At 37.4% G+C, this 17,175-nt stretch overlaps 1 protein-coding gene across 5 annotated transcripts in view; it reads right to left on the bottom strand.

The window, feature by feature from the left end:
- GRM7 (glutamate metabotropic receptor 7) overlaps window positions 1-17,175 on the bottom strand; it is an 882,926-nt gene that overhangs the window by 44,989 nt on the left and 820,762 nt on the right. For 3 of the 5 annotated variants that reach the window (XM_003309593.5, XM_063806588.1, XM_063806590.1), the window contains 2 exons: window positions 16,099-16,345; window positions 9,958-10,049 (listed from right to left, as the gene is read on the bottom strand). In XM_003309593.5, the coding sequence (XP_003309641.1) occupies window positions 9,979-10,049; window positions 16,099-16,345 (318 nt within the window). In that variant the 3' untranslated portion in view covers window positions 9,958-9,978. Of the gene's footprint in view, window positions 1-5,308; window positions 5,376-9,957; window positions 10,050-16,098; window positions 16,346-17,175 lie in introns of those variants that run through there. The other 2 variants (XM_063806587.1, XM_516252.7) reach the window with 2 other exon arrangements.

Raw genomic sequence — 17,175 nt, 5'->3', positions numbered from 1 at the left:
ATGTACTGACCACAAACAAACTTGCCATCTTGCCTCCTTTTCAAGAATTAGGTTCAACTATAGAATGAATGAATAGAAAGCATTAAACATAGCTTGTGAAAGGAATTGGGGAAACCTTCTCAACTAAGAGAACATCATTTCTGGCAAACTATTTTTGTTAGCTCACAATATATGTCGTATACTCTACAATGTAAATGGCTTTTTACTAGAAGCTACAAAAGAAATGGGTCCAAACACTCTTGAGAGACCTATAGACAATTCTCATAAGCAATGGGGAGTATTAAGAACAACAGGAACTCTTCTATAAAGGACGTTCTTATCCCTCTTTTTACCTTCTCTAAGCTGTGGCTCAGTGCTGTTTAATTTTTTGTGATAATGGAAATGTTCTGTAACTTTGTGGTCCAATATGGGAGCTGCTAGCTACATGTGCCTGTTGAGAACCTGAAATCTAACTAGTGCAACTGAGAAGCCGAATGTTTAAGATTATTTAATTCTAATTAATTTAAATAGCCACAGGTATCCAGTGGCTACTGTATGGATTGACAACTATATGTCAGTTGATGATAGTCATTAAGGAGTAACAACAAATTATTTAGCATTCTATTATATGCCAATCACTGTTTTAAGCATCATGTCATATATATTAACTAATTTAATCCTAATAACTGCCCCATGTGGTAGTTACTAAGATTATACCAATTTTACAGATGAGAAAACTGATGTGCAGAGTAGGCAACATGGCCACATCACAATCTGGAGAACGACAAAGTTGGATTTAGAATCCAGGTATATGGGCTCCAGCATCTTAAGTCTTAACCTGGGCACTAGACTGCTTCTCCATAAGATCATGGCTGATTTATTAACAGCAACAGTTATTGAAGACTATCCTGACCATTTTCACTACTTGATTGGGCAGAAACGCATAGAAAGCATAAATGAAGATTTAAAAATCATAATCTCTTTGAGGACTTCAGGGCTAAAAAAAATGTAGACTTCCTCGGCTGAGTGCCTTGAAATGATTGCATAAGATGTATCAACACACTTTGCCTACAAAAGGCCAGGTCTTGTGGCTGACTGAGTGCAGAAAAAAGGAATATTGACCCAGCTTCTTATTGAGTGTTGTCATGGAGATTCAGCTTTAAACAAAGGTGATGCTATGTTTTTCTGCTCCAGTAACAGAGCTCAGCAATTAACTTCAGCTTTATTTAGTCTGCAACACCAGTCTGGAGAGTCTCTTGAGAGAGGACCTTGACATAGCTTCTCACAGTGCTAGCCTACAGAGGGGTAACTTCTTGGGGACATGGTAGATGCCACTTGTGCAATAAACCCAAATAACTTTTCAAAAATCAATCATTTTAATACCATGAAAAACACTTTGCTCTGTAAGTGATCACCATCACTTCAATGCTGTATTGCATGTGTTTCTTATCAAGGACAATTTAAAAAATAAGACTGTTTCCCAAACCTGGATGTGCATCAGAATCACTGGGAAGCTTGTTAAATACAGGTGACCTTTTGATGCCCACCAGGTTAGGGGAACAAATGATTTAAATTAGACCGAAATATAAACTGAAATGTACTTTAGAAGGTTTGTTTTTGGCAAATTTTCTGCCATACATAGGACTTTCTAAAATTGGTCATTGGTGTTTCCTTAAATATCTGAGTACTAACAGGTACTAATTTTTAAACCATGATGGGGAAAATGTTGAATGTATTTATGCCTAGAGTCAGGAAACATGCGTTGTGTTATGAAATTAAATGAAAACTGAGTGTGTTTAAACGTGATTTCCCAGATAGCTCATTTGACAATACAGTGAAATTTTGGCTTTAAGGCACCATTGCTCCAAAAATGATCAATACTAAATAGGTTGAAGACAAGACAGGAGATGTATTGATATTTCAAGATGTAAAATCCTGCAGGTTGTTCCAAACAAAAATTAGATGCAGATGGATTGCTTGACATTCTTAAACTTTATTATGTGTGGTACAGGATGACAATGGGTACAAGAGACCAAATAGAAGAATATCAGATGGGAATCTCCAAAATCCTTTCCTAGAGGAAACAGAAACAGAAAATCCAGTTAATTTGAGATGACACCATCACAACACTGATGGTTAACATTTGAACGGCTGTTGTGCCAAATTCTGATCTAAGCCCTTTACCTTTATTTATTTCCCACTACTACCATATGAGGTTCTATTTTGCAGATGAGGAAATTTAGACACAGAGAGATGATCTTTTCTAAAGAGTCAGCATTTTCTGGCTTGGCATTAATGATAAAGTTTCACCTATTGATCCCTTATTTGATTTTCTTTTCCTGTAAATGGGAATGGGTCAGAACCCCCCATGAATGCTACTCTTCCTGCATTCTTGACCCAGAAAAAACTGAGAATCCAGTACTCAGAAAGAGCCTGGCTTTTCAGTATTGCATCACAGTAGAACAATAGATCACAGTAGGGATCTCTTCATCATTTGGTATCATTGATGTCTTCCTTAAATAAAGCTCCTAGACAATATTCTAGTGGGCCATGATCTCAAGACATCTTTAGTGCAATTTCCTTAATTATGTTGGACAATTAAGAGGATGTTGCTGGCATGTGATGAGAACTACCCCCGACTAAACTCATGCAAACAGGATAAGGTCTCTTTCATTCATTAAGTTCATTGGTGGGCTGGGTAGCATAGCTTCCTTAGGACACTTAGAAGGACAGATACTTGCCTCAGACAATCGCTTGACTAGATGCCAGTGCAGATGGTCAGTAGCAGTTGCACTTCTCACCTGAATAAAAACAACAGCTCAAGTCTCAGTCTGGACTTTGGCAAACCACAGGAAATTAAATGCAAATGAAATTTGCAAACATGACAAAAATGAGGGAAAGAGGAATTAAGGTCCAAGAACAAAAATATAGCATTTTTCATACTAACCCTAAGAGGCCAGCTTAATCAAATTTTCAGCTTAGACTGATAATGACCCTGGTGGCCAGTTTCTTTATAGAGCTTTGCTATGGCAAAAGCAGAGAGAGAAGCAGGTGATGAGGGGGTGGGGAGAATTAGCTTTTCACATTTTTCTTCCAGGAAATTGCCATTTTTTAATGTTAGCAAATCTTCTGAGTTTAATTACCTTTGCTCATGTTTCCATGCCAAACTTGATTACCTTAAGCAGAGGTGAGTCTTTTTATAACCGTCTGTATATGAAGACTCATCGTTTGAACTCTGAATGGCTAAACTTCACTCAGGATGACCAGTAGATGTCAAATATGATCATCAATGGATTTCAATGAATTCTGAGAATTAAACATTTCCAGTTCTAGCAGACCATGTTCTTTGTATAACAGGAACTACACTATTTAAATTTTTAGACCATCAAAAAAAATCCAAGAGGAAGTGAAATTATATCCAGTGGTCTTTGCAATATCGAAAAGAAAAAAAAAAAAAAGAAAGAAAGAAAGATGCATCTCACTCCACAGTGGCCCTGAAGTTAGATTATGTTTCCCTCCTTGAAACCCTGGAGGACCTATCTAATCTTTAGCAAACTGAGGGCCTCTAGAATCAACTTACGAGAAGAAGAAATGATGATGAGATGGATCATGTAGACTGAGACATTTTACCCTATTCAATCCCATTTCAGAAAAATTCATTAGAAAGACCTCTGGTCATGAGACCTGAGTACAGGTGTCTACTCTGCCACTCATTGGTGTGTGTTACTAGAAAGTTAATTCACTGCTCTAAGTCAGTTTTGCCACCTGTCAATAAGACCTGCCTCAATGGATAGTTGAGTACATTCTAAACTTTGCAGCAATAGTGAAAATATGGTGAAAATTTCTAATATTATTATTAAATTGTTGCAAATGATCATGATAGGCCCTTTGAAGACTGAGATGAATGAGTCTGGCCCCCCAGGGTGGTCCCATATTTAATATAAGTGCAATAAAAGCCAAACTTCCAAGTATCAAGGAAGATCTCTGAGAAGTTTTGTTAATTGATTTTTTGGTAGGATCCCAGCTTCTGAAGGAAACCAAATGTGTTTTCATGAGCTAAAATTAAGGGAATCTGTTCCACTCAGTCATCATTCTATCACTCAAGACATACCCCAGAACTATTATTTGTACTTAAAATGCTCTTCAGCTTGCCAGCCGGCCAGGAGCTACCTGTCGAAGTTAATCACATGTAGTGGTTCATATATCAGGTGGTATCAGCCTATCTGTCCCATAGCAGCTTTGCTGAGTGACTGATAGCCTTCTCTCTCAATTTCACCGAGCCAAAAGACTACTAATGATGCATCAAAAGGCCACAGTAAACTATCTTGAAAATAGAGATTGTTGTACCTAGAGAAAAGGTTGCCTGACTTTATTGGCAATCCTAGATATCATGACTTCCAACTCTGAGAGTTTATGATAGACAAAAATGTAACCGAAACAAAAAAGAGAAAGGAAAGCCAGTTAAAATAAAACACAGGGCCGGCCACAGTGGCTCACACCTGTAATCCCAGCACTTTGGGAGGCCGAGGTGGGCGGATGATGAGGTCAGGAGTTCCAGACCAGCCTGACAAACATGGTGAAACCCCATAACCACTAAAAATGCAAAAATTAGCCAGGCGTGGTGGCACATGCCTGTAATCCCAGCTACTCGGGAGGCTGAGGCAGGAGAATCACTTGAACCCAGGAGGCAGACGTTGCAGTGAGCAGAGATCATGCCATTGCACTCCTGGCTGGGTGACAGGGCGAGCCTCCATCTCAAATAAATAAATAAACAAAATAAAATAAAAAAACCAGATGAGCAGAGACCAACAATGTTATCTTATGTACCCTGACATATGCACAGTCAGCCCTTCAAAACAGGGCTTTCATATACAGAATCTCATGCCACCTCCATGGTACCTCATCAAGATTAGCTTATTTCCATCTTATTAAAGAGGAAACTGAGGATTGAAAGTTATCCACAATCAGAGATCCATTAAGTGATGAAGCTTATGCTACCCCAAGTATCAGAGCCAGGATGGGACTCCCAGTCCAGTTTTTCTTATTCTTGACCAGAGAAAAAGATAGCACATGCCAGGTTATAACCAATACTTGGACCAACACTTACAGAAAATGGAGTTGCTGATCCATGTCATGTTTTCCTAAGTGTTGGGTCAGCTCAAGAAGAACAAGCTTTGGAAATGGTATCTCAATCCTCTTTGTGCAAGCTGAGGTCCTCAGAGTTTACTATGAAAGAGGGCAGAGATATAAAGGGAATTGAAAACTAATCTTCAACTTGAAAAAAAAAATGAGAATAGTCATTTAGATCATAGAGAGAAATAATGATTACCTTTGATTCCTAGAGAAAGTTAATTTAAAGTGTAATCCAAGTTCCACTGTACAGCCAAAAAAAAAATCTGCAAAGTTGAGATACATCTTTAGTAGATGGAAACGAGTCCCAAGGGTCACCTCTCTTGAATATTGGGAAGATGCTCATTCACAATAATTGGGGGAAAGAAAGATTTTGGAGATTAACTGACCTTGGTTTAGGATACACAGTGTTTTTTAAATGCAAATGATATTTGGTATCATGATAAAGACAAAATCTGTCCTGAATGACAGTCTCTAAGGAAATGCACTCAATAGTCAGAAAACCACCAATTTGACTGCTTATGTTTTTGTGTTTACCAAATTAGAATCTATAACTATTTAAAGCAAGTCCTTAGGATCCATGTCCAGTGGAATCTTTCAAGTTCATGTGCACTTTGAAAGTATAGATATCTATGGCCCATGAAATAAAATAGGCATAAAACTTCGTTGGTTTATAAATGGGTTTAGCACAAGAAAAGAAATTAATTACACAAGCTGAGATGTAGCACTGACACCCATTTCAGGAGCTGTACATTACAACTACACCATATTTTTGAAACCTGTGACATCACGTTTATACATTGTATTTTTAGGGTGGTCTTTGTGACCTTAGAGGCTTTATCTGGAAGAATATAATTTCACCTGCTGAGGCGGTAGACTTATTATTGTTTTTATTTTTAAAATATTTATTATTATTGCTAACAAATATTCACTTATAAATGTTTCCCGTGCATCTACCGAGTTCTAGGTAATAGGAGCCTTTGGTATGGGAAGTATTGTGCTCTACTCATTCCAAGCACATTTTCTCACAGCCTAGTACTTACTAGCCTTTGTACTTAAAGGCACAAAGACAAAGGAAACTCAGTCTTTCTACCCTCAGGCTGCTTCCTGCATTTCGTTCCCTAAAACGATATGCTTCAAAGCCCAATAGCCTCACATAACTGCTTTCTAGTACCAGAACATGTCATATTCTCTTGTACTACAGGTTCTTTGTGTATACTTTTCCCCTACCTTGAGTGCCTTTCCTTTTATGGCTGCCTGGAGCCCTTTATCTTTTAAGAGCAGCTCAAGCAAAACATCCCGGGTGATGGTCTCCACCTGTAGCTTGGTGACACTTGGCATATACCTTGAGGAAGAGCCCTTGTCACCTTTGAGTCTATTACTTACCTTCGAGTCTTCCATCAGATCTGAGCTCCCTGAAGGCATTGTCCCCTCCTGTCCCCCACTCCTAGTCAGTTCATGGATGGCCTAGAGGAGAGGTGCTTGGCAAATATTTCTTTGATTGACCCAATTTAAGGATACTCAGTAAAAAATCTTGACCAGATAGGGCAGTGCAATGCATATATGTAAAACTTAGTTTTTGTGACTTTGAGATATGATGTGTACATTTCTTTTATGCAAGGAATGAGAGAAGTAGTAGCCATGTAAACATTCATCCAGTTCTTTAAGTTGAACTTAAGACGGCAGTTGCAGAACCAAGATGGCAGATATTAATTGGATTTTGAAGATATGCTGAGATATCAAGCCTTGGCGAGAGAAATGATGGTGTCTCACAGACCTCTTAGGCAGAGAGAAATATGCCAAAAAGATTTATAGCTGCATTTATTCCCAAGGTGATTTAGTGTCAAAGGTCAGATAACATATATTCTTTGCTGTATTTATAGTGTTTCAAAGTGAATTTTAAGTGGAGGTGGTCTCCAGTTACAGCAGAGATAACACATTGAATGTTAAAGAGGGAGAGTCCCAACATGATACGAAAACTTGCACTGCACAGTTCCAAAAAGCATAAAATTGCCAAATAATCCCATTCATTACAATAAACCAATATGATTTTTATAATATCATTCAATAATGGATGTCAATAATATAATTCATGTGTTTGGCATTCTCGCAAGGCTTAATTATACTCTCAAAGTTTTTTCATCCAAATACCATCCTAGGGTGTGAAAATTTACCTCCTAACAAAACTTATTTCCTGACCCAGTCATGGTGATGATGCCAGATTAATTGTGCTTTTTATTTTGTACCTAATTGCATTTCGACATAAATGTCATTAGGTTGATAACACTTTGCAGAGTTTTAAAATTTATAAATATTCATGTAAAGGATGCAGAAAGTATTGACTCTGCTGATGCCTGGCTGAGAGTGTTTGTCACCTGAGAGTGCTTTTAAACAGTGGCATGTTACGGAATGCATTTTCAAACCAGGCTTAGGTTATGTTCCATCTGAATTTGAACCTACTTCCTTCAAATCCCTGTAAGCAAATATTTGATTTGCTATAAACAGTGTGGCTTTGTTGGAACATGATGCCTGACACTAAGTTTTAATAGCACAGTAATATGAAAATTTACTCTTGAATCTGTGGTTTTCTTTTTTACTGTCTTGTCTCCCCAAAAGCAATCACTTAGAAATGGATTTGAACGCGTAACATTGAGACTTCTTTCATTGCCCTCCCAAGTTTACTAGTCTCATTATTGACCTGAACAAGTAAATCACGTGTTCATTGAATTAATGTAACTTAAACCAACTTATATCCCCAATTATTTTGAAGCAGTTCTACAAAATGTTTATCATTAATTTTTAAAGTCACATTTAAGTTGGTCAGAAAAGGGAACCAAATATAATTATTATTTGTATTTGGAATACCATTGTGAAAATAAAGATGGGAAGAAATAGAATAATAAACTAATAAAAGCCCTATGATATTGACATAGGAAACAGACCAGTCCACATTATTAAGCAATTATTCCCCTCTCGTGATGTGACCTCATTGCTTTCTCTCATCAAAATCTTTGAAGTAAGACAATTCTAGCTACAAGTTTGAATTTACTTCTAATCTGTATATCCTAAAAATGTTTTTTAACCAAAAGATTGACTTAAAATATTTTCATCTGACTCCCTTTAAACCCAAAGGCGTCAACTTAGACAGGAGCAAAAGAATTTTTAATGGATTGAGATTAAATCTATCATTTTTACCCAGGAAAATTCCTTCTTATTTATTCTCAGTCAGTCTCACGTAAAAAGACTATTAAAGTGTTGAGCTCCAGTGTTTTGACAAGCACTTGTACTACAAAAAAAACTTGAAATCTCACGGGAATACAGTTACATATTCACTGGGAGAAAGAATGGCCTATTTAAAAACTAGGACAGATCATGTTGATAGGGAAAAAGGAAATAACTATGTGAACCATATACCCTAAATTAAAGATCGAGTTACTGGCATCCATCTAAAGTCAACAGAAAATGTCATTATTCTTTGGAAGTACTCTTATGCTGTTTTACCATACTAAATGGATAAAAGAGAGAGAGAGCAAGATTTTATTTATATTCGGAATACTATTACACAAACAAGGATGGGAAGAACCAGAACAGTGATCTGATAAAAGTCCCATGTTATCAATGTAGGAAAGAGAAAGGCCAGTCTACATTATTAAGCAATATTTTTCCCCTCCTGCGGTATGACCTCACTGCTTACTCTCTTGGAATCTCTCTAGAGAGAGGTCTCTCTATTATATGAGTACAATAGGAGGTTCAGAGAAAATCAAAAGAGAACATTTTACTCAAAGCCACCACATGACTTTAATAACTTATTCCATGTTCTCTACTGCGTATTTTTCCATAGTTTGGAATGCCCTGTTCCACGTGGATGAGGATGCTTGCCATAGCAAGTGTTGTTTTCCACTGTCGTGTAATATTGCTTAGGCTGAAACAGGGTGATGATAATATCCTTTCAGAGTATATTTTCTTTAGTGAGAGCCTAAAGCAATATAAAAGCATCTGTGGTGAATCCATTATTATTCTTATGACAGCCCACTCATGTGGCCAGTTCACACATCACACAATACATCATCATTTTCTCTAATCTATTTATTTGAACACCTTTGGCATTTATTGGTATTTCTTGGGTATAACCAATGTTGAAACTAATCTTTAGACCCTTGTGGTCTTTCATTGACCCTTTTTCTGCTTTTGCGTGATGACTAAAGTTGGTTCAGTGTTTCTCAAAGGCAGAACTATGAGCCACAAATCATCATCAACATATTATCAAGCCCGGCCAGTAAACCGATTTATTTTCTGCAGAGAAGGAACCAAGAAACTTTGAATTAAAGATGGTAAGGCCATTTGTTGCTATTTCAATGGATACTTTTTTAGGAATGTGTACACTTCTTTGAATGTATTTACTAAAAATAAACCAGAACAAACATTTTACTAGGTCTGCATTTACTAAGCATCCCCCTTCTCTCCTTGTAGGTTTTCCACATTGCCTTCTAAGCCCACAGTAGGAAAACATACATTGAGAAATATTGAGAAATAGTTTTTCACCACTGGTAGTTTTAAAGTAGAGCATGTGTCGGAATGACCAGCAACAGTTCTCTGCAATTACTGGCTAGCTGTTCAGGAAGACAAATGTGTATATACTCATAAACGCGTTCTTTAGAAAATTAAGCAGACATATGACCAACGGCAGCTGCTGGCACTAAGCTTATCAAATCGATCATCTTTGAAAATTCATTTCTTCTTCCTATAGATATATTTTCAGGTAATCATGCACAGTTTCCATGGAAACATTTCTAATTCTCATTGGAGACAAGAACACATAAATAAATAAGAATTAGATTGTTTTCTTACCTTTGGGAAAGCAGTCAAAAGCTATACTGTTGGTGGGATAGTGTACCAAGTAACAGACTTTTGTACACTCTTTCTTACTGGTGGTATACAGTCTACAGGAAAAGTAAATATATAGGTATGTATAAAATAAATGTGCACACAATATTACTTTTTAGTATTATTATTTTCCTTTTGGGAAAAGGCTGCGATAGAGACCATACACATCATGCCCACTCTTTTGGTGGGTTCAATATCCTTTGGTAGACCAGGTCACCTCAATTCAGGTACCTCTGAACATGGGAGTACTGGTGCCTCTTGAGTTAAGGGAGTTGGGTTTTACTTGCTTGAGTTAGAACAGCTGAGGGAACCAGCCCAAACATAATTTATCTATCTGCTCAGAGCATTATTTTCTTCTTCTTGCCAGCCCTTTTTTCTCAGCCTAGTCCAGTCATGCTGTCCAGCCTGTGTGGTTAGTCCAAGAGGATGAAACAAGTAACATAATGTTGAGAATGTTAGGGATCCAAACAAATGGAGAAGCAAAACAAAACAAGAACCATAACAAATTAACACAGCACAGAAGTGTGTTCTAGAGTTTTCTAGGCACCATTATTTGTGTAGAGTTTTGGTGCCCACATCCATTTTCCAGCAGTCTGAATTCTTTTTCTTTCTTTTTTTTTTTTAAATAACATACCTCCTTATATTGACAGTCCTAGTTTATGTAACAAATTTATTTTGTTGAGAACAGCACAAGTTATTTATGTATTTTCCTTATTGTAGATGCAAATATGGTAGCACAAGAAAAACACCATCAGAATACAATTCCATATCTTATTTTGTATTTTAGGTACAAATTGTTATTCTTCTAACATGTGCTTCATCATACAACGTGTTAATTGGCTTAAACCAGTCTTTTAGGTAGTCTATGTCCAGTCTCTATCCCAGAGTGAGTTCATCAGTCATACATCTCCACATCCAAAAAAAAGGGTGTGTCCCTCGCTGTCCACCCGCCTGCCATCTCTAGTTGCTGCTGACCTGCCAGAGTGAACTCTCTGTATCTAGCTAAGGTCCTTGAAGTATTTCTCTGCACGGCTTGCGGGCATTAGCTTAGAAAATGGATGGTAGCTTAAGAGAAAGGTAGCTTAGGGCCAGGCCTCTCTTCACTGTGATCTTTTACTAAAGAAAGCATGAGAGCCAAAGACAATTTACAGAACATCTTCTGGTTGATACCAGTCCAGGTGAAGAAGGCTGTAGTTCTTATCCGCCCATCCCAATAAAGCCATGCTGCCTCTTAGTTAATATTATCCATCCAACTTGAAAAGGATCGTCATGGCCATCAATAAGCCATAGCCCAAGCACAACCATGGCATCTTGTTTATCTGGCATCTACAAGTTTGCCATGAACATACATCTGCCAAGTGAACTGTAGAAAGTGCAGGGAAACATGCCAAATTCAGGATGCAGGTGGGAGAAACAGTTTGAGGTGCCCTTCTTCTTAGACAGGAATGTGAGAAGGCATCATCATGGCCAGATATAAAGCTATTCAAACGAGGCCAGGTTCTTTTACACTTTTAGCAATGGAAGTCTTATTTGCATAAATAAAATTTAGTAAGTAGCTGAGCTACAGCCCTATGCCCTCTGAGCTTGCTATTTTTCAATCTAAGTGCAGAGACCAGCAAGCATTGGCCCAACTCTGAATATCTAATATGCCAGCAGTGCACAGATAAATTGAAATTTTGAGATTTACTTTTTGTTTGTTCCACACATAATGGAGTTTTTCTTTCATACAATGGACTGTTAGCTAAGGAAGCAAACTAAGAGGATAATTATATTTCTTGAGGAAAAAATATGGTAGTATAAATGTCTTCCCATATTAAGTCAGCAAGCAAATTCATTTTTATGTAGACATGTAGCTGCAGTGTGGAGTTGGATGAGTAGAAGCATGCATGCACCAGATGGCAAACTGCAGTGATGGAGCAGAGCTGTTAAAAGTGAAAACACTGAAGATTGAAATACATTGAGACTAAGTGTTTAGAGCAACAATGAATAAGAGGACATTTCTGTTCCACTATTTACTCTGTAGCTCATAGTGTAAACTCTACTTCCTCTCAGACACCCTCCCTCAGAAAATATTGTACAGAATTTGCCCATTGGAGAGACAAATTCCTTTTTCAAGTGCATGAGCTACGTTTTTGTTTGTTTTTAACCAGTCAGCTTAAATTCAGAAAATAATGTCATTTATCTCTGTTACCAAAGTTAAGATATTAGAGATAATTTTAGCTATATTTGGCATTAAACAGAATATTATAATGTTACCTAGTATAGCATAGTCATATCTGTTTTTATTAATTGAATTTTTCACTATCGTTCTTTTCCTATATACATGCATTTTTGCATGGCTGCGGACTGGTTTTTCAAATGTCATTGCTGTCTATGACGTTACTTTTCCCTATTAGTGGCTCGTTTTGAGATCATTTTAAATGACTATTTGTATGTTTGTCTCATCTCAAATGTTTTATTTCTTTGAGTTGACTTTGTCCTAGATCAGTATCAACGCTAAAACTTTGGGAGCTATATCCAATGTGGACTCAAATTGAGTTTCCTAGAATAAAATCCTTGTCAATTTCTAGAGCTACACTGTCCAGTACAGTAGCCTCAGTCACAAGTGTGTGCTTAAATTTAAATACAATGTAAATAAAGTTTACTTAATTAAAAACTAAGTAAAATAACAAATGTATTTCTTCAGTTCCGTAGCTATATTTCAAATGTTCAATAGCCACATGTGCTAGTGCTTACTCTATTAGACAGCACATACATAAAACATGATCATCACTGCAGAAAGTACTGTTGGACAGCTTTTGTGCAGATAAGCTCTTTGGATTCTTTTTTGGGACTTTTGAGAGTTGGGTCATCAGAAACCCCAATGTTTGGAGGTACATGAATCTCCTCCTATGGTTTAGCCAATATCTAGTTAAGTTTTCATGGTGTTTTAGGGTGTGTCTACACAATAACAAAAGAGCTAAAGCAATTTAAAAAAATCTTTCCAGCTGGTGGTGAGAAAAAGACTCTATTTTATTTCATTTTTCTGAATTGTTTACCTTGGCTCTATGTAGACACTAGAACAACAACAAAGACCCAATGAAACTTTTGCAAGGAAAGAGATACCAAATGAAATCATTGGAATACAATTTTTGAATTAATCAGATGAGGCCTCTACCTGGGCAGCCTTCTTTGAGCTCAGGTTACTCCTGTCTTTGTAGACAAAACAAGCAATAATACGTTACAGTATGTTTAAAGAATCTCCCACCAAACATCATTATATTCTGCATATACAAATGATATTACCAAATAAGGAAACTAAAAGCATAGTTCCTGCATTGGAATTTCGACATGCCATTCATATTCTAAGAAACAGAGGAGCAAAGAGGAACAAGCGTGGGTTGAAGAGTCAGACCTGGGTTTTAGTCCAACCTCTGCTGTTAACCACATGTGTGGCTTTGATAATGTTACTTAATCTTGGGAAGCCAAGGTTCCCTCAGTAAAATAAGAATAACAATATCTATTCTATAGATCTACTGTGAGGAGTAAGTGAGACATTCCACACGAAGCATTCCGCATAATGCCTATTTCAAAGAGTACCTTATGCAAGCATTAGCATTAATGTCAGTGTTAGCATTTTAACAACCAATGTCATACCCAAAAGAAGCCTCAACAAGGATTGCACCTCATCATTAAATAGCAACAGTAGTAATGTTTTTTGAAAGTTAATAATTCTTAAATAGCATAGTATTGAATTGTCTAAACTCAAAACTTCTAATTTCGTCTTTTTCCCCAGTAAATATAGCCCTCCAATTATGTTTTCTGCTTATTGACTTTGAACAGTATCTAGTTAAATTGTGTGTGTGTGTGTGTGTGTGTACAAAAATAAAGCTGTTATTGGAATATTTGCAAGAAAAGGTTTTATGAAATGCAAATTTGACAAGACAACCTATAATAAAAAGCCACTAATTATAAATATACAGATATGTTTATCAATACAGGTATAGGTATAATAGATGCACACATATGTTCATATAAATTCTTCTCTTTTTTTTCTTTTTCTTTTTTTTTCTTTTTTTTTTTGAGACGGAGTTTTGCTCTTGTTGCCCAGGCTGGAGTACAATGGCACGATCTCAGCTCACTGCAACATCTGCCCTCCTGGGTTCAAGCGATTCTCCTGCCTCAGCCTCCCAAGTAGCTGGGATTACAGGCACGCGCAACCATGCCCGGCTAATTTTGTATTTTTAGTAGAGACGGGGTTTCTCCATGTTGGTCAGGCTGGTCACCAACTCCCAACCTCAGGTGATCCGCCCACCTCGTCCTCCCAAAGTGCTGGGATTACAGGCGTGAGCCACCGCGCCCGGCCATAAATTCTTCTTTTGAGGATTGAGTTTTATCTACCCTGTGGTGTTTAATCTACACTTAACTGCACCTTTTTATCTACTATATCTTAATAAATTATGCTGAAACTTATTTCTAAGCAAAGCTTTTTGCCTGTTCAGGAAGGGAAAGACGTTGACATTTAGTTGATATAGTATTTTCTCAATATAGTATTTTGTGATACACTTATGACATAGTTATTATCTCTTTTATACATAATTATGTTGAGTTTTAGAAAAGCTCAGTGATTCTTAATGCCACATGGCTGGTAAATGGAGTGGTTTACATTTGAACCCAGGTATGTCTCAACCCAAAGCCTCTTCCTACATCACACTGAATGCCACAGCAAGTCACCATCCACTTGCCCTCCTCTCAATTGGCCACTTGCTCTGGAGACACAACAGAGCCTATCATTCATTCTGTTCCTCCCTTCTCAGTATGTTCCTTTAGACTTGTCCTAGGACTTCTGTCAAAAAGTCAAACTGGAGCCCACAATGTTGTTAATTAACCTTGTTACTTTGTCTACATTTTCAAAGTATTTCACGACATTCACTCAACTATTCATAAATAGAGACAGGCCAAAATCACAGTTCTTTGTGTAGTGTTTGTCAGGATCAAACCCAGTTGGCTTCTTGGTTTTTATTAAAGATATCTCTCTTATTTGCAGAGCAAAAAGGATTTCTTCAAGAGTATTTAAAATTGAGACTTCCTTCTATTTGGCATTAAGCATTTGACACCAAGATCAGCTTCTAACTGAAATACAATATGTCGTGAATGACTTAATGGATAACCTGAAATCCCTTCTGCCTTAAACAACAGGAAGTATCACAAATATTTGAATCTGCCTCATTCTAAATGCAACTAGCCAAAATATTCCTGGAAAACAAATCTTAAAACTAGTATTTTAAATCTGAAATTTACTCTTACCACCATATTGTTAGTAAAGTTAGCAATTGGGAATTCTAAGCATTTAACCTTTGAGCTGGTCTTGTGTAACTTACAAAGTGATAGCTATATGCCCATTTTACCTGGGGACATTTGCATGCATGACTAAAGGCTCCTAGAGTTTTGCAGATATGCCATATAATAGCATCTGAAATCCAATGTTTTTTTTCCTTGATTTCTTCCCTAAGGTTTGTCTTGCATAGAATAAAACTCTGCTCCAGTGGTATGGTAGATATGTTTTTCCCCACAGTATGATGCCATTATCATGGTAGTGTCTGGCCCTGTGTACCTGGATTAAAGTTTGACAACTTTTTCCAATATTTTATATGTTTCTAGAAGACCTGATTAGTACAAAATAACTTTTTCAACATTCACATGCTAGAGGAAAAAAGTTACGCTTCCAAAATTCTAATTAATTCCCACTGATACAGTTCATTAAGTATGGATGTTTCCCTGACAAAAAGTTGTTGCCTTAGCAGGAAGGGTGCAAGAAAAGAACAACCTGATAGGTGCATTTGTCAGTTGGAGGATTCAGTGCCAGAGGACAAGAAGCAAGGGAAGGGGGAGGCTTCACACTTCTGAAGCAGAGCCTCCAAAAGCTTCTTTCCAACAAGGAACAAAAAGAAAATGGTGGCAGGAATGAGTCGAACTCAAAAGAGCAGAAGCTGGCATTCACCAAGGCAACCCAGCCCATAAGACAAGAACGATCACAGTATATCTCCAGAGAGGCAAGCACACCCCACATCTTCTAGAGCTTCCTGATGCAGGATGGGAAGATGAAAGAAACGGAGAGTTACTTACTGTTTGGGTCTACGTTTTCACAGAGCTCGGTCTTTGCCTCACCGTTGGGTCTGTCACTGGGTTTGTGTGACAGCCTCGATGACATGGTGGCTGCTGTGACTACCGCCTTGAAGCTTCGCTTCCGTTTCTGGACATTGAGTTCAGGGTGGAAAATGATGATGTACACTTTCGGCATGTATAGCATCCCCAGCGCCACTGATGCACTTAGGTTCATGGAGATTGTAAGCGTGGTAGTTTGTATGTAGAGCTAGGAGACACAACACACAAGGCACTATTACAAATAAAATGACTGCAGTGGGGGTCTGAACACTTAAAGCGATGTCAAGAATGACTATGGCTAGGAGATAAAGCAATCTTCAGGGCATTTTGATAAATAAAGGAAAGCACAATAACTCTGTACAGTTATTGGAGAGCATATGCATGTATTAATTGATTGAATGCTATTGGGTCAATCCATGCACATGCTTGCCCTAGAGAAGTCTCTTATATTAAAGTTCAGAGTAAACCTTTAATCATATTTGAAGGACTTCTAATTGAAGTGGCAGCTAAATATAAAGACATGAAGACCATAGAAATCTGTAATCCTGATTAAGGTGTGGTTAGGTTTTATCTTTCATACATGTAAAAGAGGGTTCACACTCCATGATTTCTTCCTACATTGAGATTCTGGGGCCTTTTGAGAAGTCTTTATCTTAATATATGTCTCTTTTTATATTGTTTTCTAGAAAGGCATGCCTTTTCCCTATCTGCTGAATAGTGAGTTGAGTTTCTCTGAAAACTAAGACCTTCTTGCTTAATTCTGTCTTATAAAACACAAATGACAAGTGAACAAGATCTAGTGATGTTGGCTTGTCTACTCTATATTGTCAAATTACTAATGAGATGCAACGCCTTATTCTGGAGTTGGGTCATTTGCAGTTTGGATGGTGCCCCTATTTCTGTCCTTGTCTCCTTTCGTTTCCTCAAGAAATGGGTAGATCAACTAATTGCTTGCTGTCCAATGTAAATATGAAAAATTGATGGTAGAAGAACATAGGGAGGTGTGTGATCCTTAAGAGTAAAGCTACATGCAACTTG

This window comes from Pan troglodytes, chromosome 2 (assembly GCF_028858775.2).
Source record: "Pan troglodytes isolate AG18354 chromosome 2, NHGRI_mPanTro3-v2.0_pri, whole genome shotgun sequence".
In the NCBI taxonomy this organism is placed as follows: domain Eukaryota; kingdom Metazoa; phylum Chordata; class Mammalia; order Primates; family Hominidae; genus Pan; species Pan troglodytes.
Note: the sequence above shows the minus strand (reverse complement) of the source record. Positions and strands in the feature narration are given on the sequence as shown.